At 32.2% G+C, this 10,443-nt stretch overlaps 2 protein-coding genes and 1 long non-coding RNA gene across 4 annotated transcripts; 1 reads left to right on the top strand and 2 right to left on the bottom strand.

The window, feature by feature from the left end:
* Positions 1-205: 205 nt before the first annotated feature.
* Positions 206-2,474, bottom strand: LOC114419762 (thaumatin-like protein 1). Its single transcript, XM_028385542.1, has 3 exons — positions 2,092-2,474; positions 1,315-1,981; positions 206-867 (listed from the first exon to the last, which is right to left on the bottom strand). Exons 1-3 carry the CDS (start codon positions 2,162-2,164, stop codon positions 651-653), a joined length of 957 nt encoding a protein of 318 aa, XP_028241343.1. The 5' UTR covers positions 2,165-2,474; the 3' UTR covers positions 206-650.
* A 525-nt stretch (positions 2,475-2,999) lies between these two features.
* LOC114419772 lies at positions 3,000-5,255 on the bottom strand. Of its 2 annotated transcripts, none has more exons than XR_003668293.1 (2): positions 4,902-4,980; positions 3,000-3,557 (listed from the first exon to the last, which is right to left on the bottom strand). XR_003668293.1 is itself a non-coding variant. In XM_028385553.1 (2 exons), exons 1-2 carry the CDS (start codon positions 5,162-5,164, stop codon positions 3,419-3,421), a joined length of 393 nt encoding a protein of 130 aa, XP_028241354.1. In that variant the 5' UTR covers positions 5,165-5,255; the 3' UTR covers positions 3,011-3,418. The 2 variants fall into 2 exon arrangements, 1 of the variants encoding a protein (XP_028241354.1); XM_028385553.1 differs by having other exon boundaries at positions 3,011-3,557; positions 4,911-5,255.
* On the top strand, positions 5,045-5,697 carry LOC114419782. Its single transcript, XR_003668294.1, has 2 exons — positions 5,045-5,127; positions 5,249-5,697. It is a non-coding gene; the product is annotated as an uncharacterized LOC114419782 (long non-coding RNA).
* Positions 5,698-10,443: the final 4,746 nt, after the last annotated feature.

Below are 10,443 nucleotides of genomic sequence, written 5' to 3' on the forward strand. Positions count from 1 at the left end.
ATTAAGGAATATAAGTATATAACTATAAAGGCTACTAATCATTTTCCAAAAATTATACTACTATAGTAGAGAAATCATTGAAGGCTGCCAACGGTTATTTGATGAAAAGATTGGATGCCTACGTAGGGCAGCCATTTTTAATAACTAATAAATGTTTTTTTTTCTCTCCCCTATTTATTTATTTAGTTATTTTTGGTTGGCGTGGTTGGTTACAATTTTTGTACTATTCTTATTTCCTTTCGGCTATTTCCTGGCAAGGCCTAGCGAGCAAAAAGGCGATGGCCCTCAAAACCCACTAACTCGAGTCCTCATCAAATTAAGCCACATGATTGTTGTTTGTGCCCATTCTAATTTCTAATCAATATCATGTGCATAATTCCCTACCCTACCCTACCCTCCAATTCCAAAGGACCACAATTAAAGAACTCACCATAACCAACAGAATAACCCGGCAACAAATGATTGAAACGCTTATACTGCTAGTCCCACCTTAAAATTTACATATATGCTATATAATTTAATAATCACAACAGTACTCTTTTTTATCACTGCGTATCAATGCTATCGATCTTGTTTTTGTGTCTGTGTGAAAGGGAAGAAGGAAGATAAGGATGTAGTTGAGACGTCACTAGGAGAGGGGGACCCAGAAGCTAAGCGACCAAAAGAGAGAGAATGAAAACCACCACCACAGAAAAAGAGACCTTTGATGCAACAAGAGGCCGTGTTCGTGTTGAGGCCCCTGTAGCTGTTGCCATGTCGGCTAACCACGAAGTAGAAGCTAATTCAGATTGCTCAACCGATGAACCTCCCACAGACCCTGACCCTCCATCTATTCCCTTTGGACTTGAATCCGTTGAAGACTTTAAACTGCAAAAAAATGAACTTCAATCACTAAGCATCTTATGTGAATTGAATTACTAACATTTTACCTAAGGTTTTTAAATTGTGATCTTGACATGATCGTAGATAATTACAATCAAAGTTTTAAAAAAGGGTCTATGGACATGATTTCTGTGGTAATATATGTCTGCAATTATAATTGTTATTCAGGATATCTGCAACTATAATTATAACCGATAAACATCGTCCATCAATCATAATTACAATTGTAGATATCTTTGAAATCTTGACGTTATGATCAAAATTGTAATAATTTACGCCATAACGTCAACATTTTTTAGGGTAGTTGTAATGTAATCATGATCTTGGTTTAGGATATCTGCAATATATCATGACCCATATGCATTGATCACAATTAGAATTGCAGATACCTTAGAATCTTGACCTTAGGATCGAAATTTGTGTTTTGTTTACCTTGGAGAAGAAGGACAAAATGTGATTGTGTAGTCAGCGCCGGAACACGTGAAGGTGCTAGTGGCATCATCGTAAGCGTAGCTATAGGCTTTGGGGCATGCGGACTTGAACATTTGCGAGTACATGGAAGGCTTGCACGTGGAAGGGTTACTAAACGCACCGTTGCAGCAATACTCCGGTTTCCCGAACGCGCCGCACGCGCTCTGGCACGCGTCGCCGCCCTCCACCCTCAGCTCCGACGGGCACCGCCGGTTGAGATCCTCACCGCACCCGGTGGCGCCGCAGGACCCCGAGCCGCCTCTGGCCACCACCATCATGGGCAGATTGTAGCCGTCGACGAGGCTGACGTCGTAGTAGTCCATGGAGCCGGTGCCGAGTGTAAACTCGGCTAGCGTGGCCGGCGGGGAGGCTCCGGCGCCGTTGCAGTTGACCTCGCCGGAGCCGCAGTCCGCGGTGGCGCACGTTCCTTTCCCCAAACCGTCGAATTGGCAACCGGTTCTGCCCCAGAATCTACCGGACCAGCCGGTCGGAGCCTGGAAGCTTCTTGAACCTTCCTTCGCAAGTTCAAAGCCTGTGCTTCCGAGTTCCGGCGTACCTAAAATCCCTGGCCATACTGTGTAATCGCACTTGTTCACGAAGGTAAATGTTGCCCCTGAAACTGAAACCCCTGCATTTGAAAATATGAATCGAGTTAGTTTAGTTTGGTTATTCCTATGTATGGATTCTCGAACACAGCGACACCCATTTCCTTAATTTCAAAAAAGAATCCAAATTTACCTCTGAATACGAGGAAGAGTAGAAAGCCCAAGAGCGCTTCGGAAGAGTGTCGGTGATTTGAAAACAGAGCCATTAGTTTTAGTTTGTGGGTTATTGAATTTTGAATAGAGATTGGCAGTGTAATGTGTGGATGATAACAAGTGGTAAAAGGATGGGGATTGACACTTGAAGCAGAATCTCTGCTTTATCAAGTGCTACTAGTACTATATAATTACAATTCTAACACTCTCTTTCTAAGAAGAAAAAGAGCCAAGAGTTGGGGGGAATCTGAATGCTAAGCTCTGCATCGCTATTTATAAAGAAGGTCTACTGTGGCTGAGTAACAGAGTGGGGGAGAAGAGGGTGAACCGAAGTTTCCACCCTTCAATGTTTTTCTTTTCTTCATTTTTGTTATTCAGTGAAAAGAAAAGAAAAGAAAAGAAAGAAAAAAGAGGGGGAAAATAAAAATATTTGGATTGTCGGTCAAAAAATCTGGTGCAGCGGAATGATTTTGTCGTGTTGCAACTGGGTGATGTATCGTAAATTCGTAACACTGATTGTCATGAGTCCAACATAAACCCACCCATACACTATTGCATACAATTTTTTAAACCAAAACCCCCTTTTGAGAGAAACCAAAACCCCTTATAAAAATAAATTAATGTAGCTTTTATTTTAGTCTCCATTTTTATGATTGCCAATTTAAATTCCCTGTGTCTGGGTGTTAATTGGATTTCTCACAATTTTTTCTATTTATATATTTAACAAGATTAATTAATGGGTCAAATTGGGCATGTTATAAAAATGAGTATATATAATATATTAGCTAAAAAACACTAAATATTTAAATTACAATGTTCTAAAAAAGTACTCTAACTGTATTGACTCAATTGTTGTGAATACATTATTAATTTTATGACAGGAGTTCTACTCAAATGTGAAGGGTTAGAAAAACTTGCTTGCTTCGATCGAAAATATGCTTCACAGCTTAAGGAGGGATGAGTTTCATGGTTTTTCAGTCGGTAGTAGCCTAGTTACTTGCAAATGGGAAAGTGTAAAAACTCATAGGAGAGAGCATATCTTGAGGGAGAAGTTCATTGGTATTAAATAGAGATTAGGAGGTAGAGTACGTGAGTAATTTTTCTCTAGAGAAATGTGTCTTTTTACACCACTCAGATGATAATTACATGTTTATGGTGTATTTTGCATTAAAAATAAATACTCAAACTTTATCATTTTCAAACTAACGAAAACTTGAAATAGACTACAAAGTTTTTTTTAGGAGTAACTACAAAGTTATATGAATGTAACAGCAGCAAGGAAGATGTTCCACGTGTGTACCAAAACTTTATATCCTACTAACAAGCAACGCAAATTTAGTACCGACAAGCAGCACCGCCTTCTTATTTTGCTCTAATAATTGTTTCTCAATTTGGACTGGGATGATGTCATGCACCACTGTGACTCTGAATTTCTGGTAGAAGAAGCTGTTACAACCACAGGATGATAGGAAGATATAACAAATCCTTTTCATTATTATAATATGAAATAAAAAATAATATATATATATATATATATATATATATATACATATTACAAATTAAAAACATAAATATGTTATTTGTGCATGTAATATTTTGCTTTTCTAGTTTTCTTATTTTGGTTTTATATTTTTTTTAAATAGCCCTTTCAAAGTTTCTTTTTATTATTTGTGCATTTGTCTTTCTAAAAGAAGGGAATATTAAATTCCAACTATCCACGTTTCATTTTAAAATGTTACAATTTTATTCATTGCATACACTTCTCTCTCAAAATCTTCCCATCGTTCATTTAAGAGGCTAAATCTAACATATGCAAAAAGTTTCGCAAGTTGGGAAAGAAAAAAAAATTCCACCATAGAATTAATCTTAGAATGTGTTTAGATGGAGAAATTTAAAATTCTAAAAAATTTTAAATATTTCAATTGAAATTCTTTTATTTTCAAAATTTTATGATGAATAAAAAAAAATTAAAATTATAAGGATGAAAAAAAAAAGAAAAAAAAAGAAAAAATATGATTGGTGTGCTACTTATACGTGTACATCTACGTTCTCAGGGCCGATCGATGTTCCACAATCTTAGACCGCGTTTTTTGAAGAAGATGATAAGGAGAGAATTTCAATTTCTTACCTTTTAGAAGGAAATTGAAATTCCAAATTTTTAATTGTTTAAAATTTTGTTTTAAAATTTCAAAATTTTAAATTCTTCACAAAAAAACATTCAAACAATAAATTCTAGATTACAAAAATTCAAATTCTCTAATAAATTAATTTCCTCAATTAAAATTCTCTATCCAAACATACTCTTAGTAAAAATAAGGAACTTTAAAAAACAAGACTTAAAAAAAAATAAAGAACATATCTTAAGCCCTTAATCTTCATTCTTTCTTTGTGTTTGTTTTGCAAAATGTTATACATCAACAAAACAACTCATAGATCAAAAATCAAACGTTATAAATAAACATCAATGTTTAGATTGGATGAGCACAATATCATACAAGTCAAAACAACTAAAATCATATATATATATATGTGGTTTTAGTATACCACCAATGCTATGATGAATAATTTTACATGAATCTAATTTTTCTATTGTCCCTTCTTATATTATATTGTATTTTTGTATTATCTCTTTAAAATTATACATTTTTAATAATTTTAAAAATTAAATATTATCATTAAATATTAATATAATCCATTATAAATCACTTTTATGCACTGTTAGATTAATCACATCTACACATCATATGTATCAAATCACCACCCTCTTAAATGAGTCATTGACTGATATACCTCACTCACGGCAACTTAATCACCATCGTGGCCAACAAGAAAGACAGCTGTCGCAACCTCATCAAGCAGAACCACCGCAAGCCTCTGTCCCCGTTCGTCGCCACTGCAATCTCGTATGCAGAACCACCACAAGCAAAAAAACGGCGACAACAAGTTCGATTTGATTTGTCTCGTGCCGCGGCGGTCATCTTAGACAACTCCACTCCTCTGTCGCGGTCTCCACCAAGTACATCTCGATCGGAACCATAACGGAGCACTTGCATATTTGAGTTTCAAATTTGATAATTTCTGCTTTATTTTTCATATCTGTGTTTGAAATATGATAATTTTTGTTATATTTTGGAAAGGGATATCCAGATTAAGGTGGGGAATTTCAGATTAAGGCTCGAGAGAGAGGGAAGAGAGAAGAAGAAAAGTAAAAGAAACGCCACCGCAAGATAACGTCTCCGGCAACAGTGAGCGGTGTCCAGTGACAGCGAGCGACTGCCGGAAGAGATTGTTGGGAGAGAGTTGGAAGAATCCGGTGTGATGTGCCTATGATAGCAATATTAACTAATGGTTAAAAAAACATGGTTCATAATGAACCATCTGTAAGGTGGTGCACCGTAACCTAATTCTTAGTATACACACTTCACTTCAATAGGTCGATTGTAACGTAACAATTACTAACCAATAAAAAATGCAACAAAAACAATACTTAAATATTTCATCATGAAAAATCACTCCATCAATGCATAATCTAAGTTGTATATTACAAAATCAGGATGTACTTAATCAAAGTGCTATTTTGTGTTTACCTTTGTTTTCTTTATGTTTAGTTAAACCCTATTTTGTTGGGGTTGTGTGAATTTTTATGGTTATTTCAAACCTTTGATTTGAGTGATTGATAAGATATGGTTTCTTTGTATTTCACATTCATTATTCATATATCCTTGAATGACTTTTTATTTTTATGTTAAACAAAAATTTAATATAAGAATGTGCTTTGAAAATTGAACCTTATAATTTATTAGGCAAGGACTTGTTATACCTTAAATATTCTTGATCTTCAGTGTTGTTTTTTTTATAAAAAAAAATTCATTCAAGAAATCAAAACTTTTAATTAGAAATAAAAAAAAATCATTTACCTTTGGAACTAAGATCTAATTACAAATTAGTAAATTCCGGAGGCGAAGTGGAGAACCAAGTTGAATTGACCCAAATTTTAAATTTTTTAGGTGAAATAAAATGAAACTTAATTGGCTTAGCCCTCTGATCAATTGCATTAAACTTATTTATTCAAAAGAAAATTCTTTTTGCGGCGACTTAACAGAAAATTATTAAAACTAAATCTTTATTACTTTCTTTAATTTTAAATTATCATTTATTTTAAAATATTAAATACAATTTTTTTTTTGTTCTTATCAGAAATTGAATTTGTGACTTGTCGAAATCAATTCTTGAAAATAATAATGGCTCTTTATTCGAACCAAATCAATATACTTGTCGAAATCAACATAGTGTGCATACTCACAAATCGTCTAATTAATTAATTGGACAAAAAGTTTTATATTCATGTTAAATTATGCTTGCTTGGCGTTGGACACTGCTTGTGCTTAACCATTTTCTCATTAATAAAGTTTTGCTATTTAAAATAAAATAAAATAAGAAACCTCTTATTTAACATCAATTTAGCAACATAATCCATCACTGGCCATCTACATAAAGTATAATAAAAAATATTTATTATTTAATTAAGTATTATGCAATTAAAATAATAATTATCATAATTAGTATACTACTAATTAAAAAAAAATTATCCCAAATAAATAATCTAACATACGAAGCCCATGCACAACGGCCCAAGTTCGGGTATGGTTGTGGTCTTGGGCTATAAACATTTGCCTAGACTATAACACGTATCTTAACCAAAATCTTAAAAAAAAATAATGATTAATAGTTAATGTTATACTTCATCTTTTTATTTTAGTCATTTAATACTTTATGAAGTAGTATTAAATAAAAATAAATAAATGTATTTAATATTTTTCAGACATAAATAGATATTTTATAATTTTTATTTAGTGAGTAAAAATTTCATAAAAAAATAATATAGGGGGGTTAATATATATATTAACAAAAAAAATATTAGATAAGCTAGCTCTTTGCAGGATTACATCAGGTTAGATATGAAATTCCTCAATTCATATATCTACTTGACATGTGACCTGAACTTCAAAATGTCAGAGTCCCTTTTTGTCTGAAACATATCATACGTGGACAAGACAAGTGATTGAATCAGAATTGTGTTTAAAGGACAACAATGTCACATGATTGATGCTTGAATCACGTCTTCATGTCCCATAGTCATCGCCAAAACTTTTTTACTTCAATATTGTCTAAGGTTCTTTGTTTGCATGAAACTTAATTAACACCACTTTGGTGATGCTTGTTCAGCCCATCCTTTTTTGTTTTTTTGGGTACGGATATATACCCTTTCACGAATTGAGAATCTTCAATTCAATTCCTTCGTTTTCCCAGCTACATGGGAGTGCCATGTGAAGCTTCGCATCTGAAAGTGTCGTGTTATAGACTTGAAACTTCAAAAGTATGTCATGTGTGTGGAATTGATTTTCCGAAATTTGCGCTAGCAAATGGATAATGCTACACCTGTCTAGCCGTCTATGTTGTTTAGCTATAAATTTTGATTTTTCAATGACTTCACTTAAGCTAGCTATATACAAGTGCTCATTAATCTTTGGTTTGATTTGTGTCTGTTTCTGTATGATTTTGAACGTCCAAAAGCAAACGTTGACATTTTTTTTAAGGATACTACTTACTAGCACCAAATTTTACCTCCATTCGGCACCCCCCACACGCACACACACACATATATATATAAAAGTGGTCAATAAAACATGTGAAAGTCAGTGGGTTGATGTGTGCAAACCACCAAACACTGACGTGGTTAATTTGAAAATGCGTGGATAATGATTGAGACAGGAGTAGCCTAACACTACTATTAGATAATGAAACCATGACCTAGCTAGCTATATGATGATTTGTAATTAAGTATAATACACCACCAACATTGTTAAAGTACTTGACCAGAATGAAACTTCTTCGGCTAGCATCTAAAGCAGTATTTGTGACTGTTGTCCGATTCAACATATATAAAATCATGTTTTTGTTTTTCTTTTGTTTGTGGTTGGCAATTAATTAAGTAGCTCTATAATTTTTTTTATATATCATGCTATTTTTGCATACTATTTATAGATTTTATTATTCTTGCTGAGTTTTAGTGAGGTCAGACTGAGTTGTCTGATCTTCTCATTCTCGATATAATCTTTAATTTTCGGTGTTGAATTGGGGAGAGATACCTGCAAAAGAAATTTCTACGAACAAATCAATGGAACTTTGAAGTTTTTATGCGTCTATGTCTAGAATGAGTAAAATGTACTTGGAGATCTCTCTTATGGTCTATATATGATGTCTGATGTTGAGGAGGTAATTATGTGACGTTCGGAGCTACATTGGTGAATTGCTCCTCTATGTATCGTAGTTGAGTTTGTTGATGATAATTGAAATTATCATGAATCGAGTATTTGTTGAGTTCATTTGTTAATAATTAATTTCAATTTGAGAATCTGATTGATCAATTTTAGGAAAATTATTCCCTCCCAACCTGACAATTAATTAAGTAGCACTATATTGAAAACATAAATAATTGTTTTAATCCAATCTTAGTTATAATGCGGTCCACATTAATTGGGTTAAAAGTCATCTGAGAAGTGGAATATATCACGTGTGAACGATTGAGGTTTTAGAGTTTATTTTACATTGTTAATGCTTATATTTATTTAAAAACTGATGATTAAAATAAATATAATAACAATTATATAAATACGATAACTTCGTAAAGCTTATCAAGAAATTAAATATAAGACGACTTCAGTGCTTTTTCTCGCTTCCTATATATAGTTGAAAATATATATTTAACTTCGCAACTTTTATCAACGTATTGGTTCTTTGATTCGTTTGCATGCGGTGTAAAGTATGGATAAGGTTTCTTTCTTCTTTTCAACTTTTTCCCTTTTGCATGCACCCTTCATTCTATGATAAAGATTTGAATCAGCATCTGATCAGCAAGTTTGATGGGGAAAGTGATTAATAATAATAATAATAATAATAATAATAATAATAATAATAATAATAATAATAATAATGAATTTCATAAAAAGAAAATATAATGGTTCTATTTTATTATATGCATATTTTTAATTACTAGAAAAAGAACTCCAAAAATGAGGATGGAGTCATGGAGACGATACCAAGAGGAGTATATATAATGGGTATAAGAAAAAGGAATATTAGAAAATATTTTAAAAAATGGTTTAAAAAAATGAAAAACGAACAAGATAAAAGTAGAACCAACGAAGGAAATGAAAGAAGAAAAAGCAAACGACATGGAAAAGTAGCATCGATCGCATGGTTTTTATAACCTTGGAAAAATGTATGGTATCACCGATTTCTTAAAGTGCCTTTTGCACGTCAGTTTTTTAGTTTTTTTAAGAGGTGATTTTTTTAGTTTAATATATTGAAAGTCTGTCATTTTTTAAATAAAGTTTTAGTTCTTTAAATGTTATATTAGGTTTTGATCCTTATATTTTTATTTTATAAACTGGTTATTTTTTTTTAAATGTTAGTTCTTTCTATTTATGCATTAGTCTCTATATTTTTTATTCATTTCATTTATAGTTTTTGTAAATTTTATTGACCAAAATAATATTTCTTATTTTCTCTTTTTTTATGGAAAAAAATTATTGAGCACATGAATAAGCTACATAAGATAATTTTATCTTAATTAATGACTTTGAATTTAAATTTTGAGAATACAATAATATTAAATATTTAAAAGAAGAATTGTATAGCTCATAACAACCTCTTATTTAACTCAATAAGATGATTTTTCATAAAATCTTTATGCAAGTAGTCTTTTAAAAACAAATCATAACAAAAGATACAATATTAAGAAAATAAGTAAATAACAACCAAAATGATTGTAAATTGTAGAATTTCAAACTTCTGTTAATTTTTTTTTTCTGAGTGACACACAAATCTAATATCCAGTTTCAAATCAATTCGCCAATACATCAACCCAACTGCCGAAGTTAATGTTGAGTTATTTCAGTTCTAGATAAAATTATATGTCAGCGAATTATGTTTTAATTCAACTAATGCCACATTCTGATACAAAAATTATTTACATATAAAATATCTTCTTATATATGCTGAAAAAGTCAATTAGTCAAGGCTCCCATAAGAATCAAACCTAAGGTACGCTTTGCTGATATAATACATACCGATCGAGTGCATGCATTATAAACTTTAATAAACAGTAATTCCATTTATATGCAAAATCCTGCAAAAAAGCAAGGAACGATAAAAGCTTAATTAATGTGGAGAAAAAGGCTGAGTTCAGATTAGCATGGTGGAAGCTTTTTACTTGGGGGTACGTGCAATTAATCTTAGTTTGTGATGTGCATGGTTTATGATATATATC

Source organism: Glycine soja, chromosome 1 (genome assembly GCF_004193775.1).
Source record: "Glycine soja cultivar W05 chromosome 1, ASM419377v2, whole genome shotgun sequence".
Lineage (NCBI taxonomy): Eukaryota > Viridiplantae > Streptophyta > Magnoliopsida > Fabales > Fabaceae > Glycine > Glycine soja.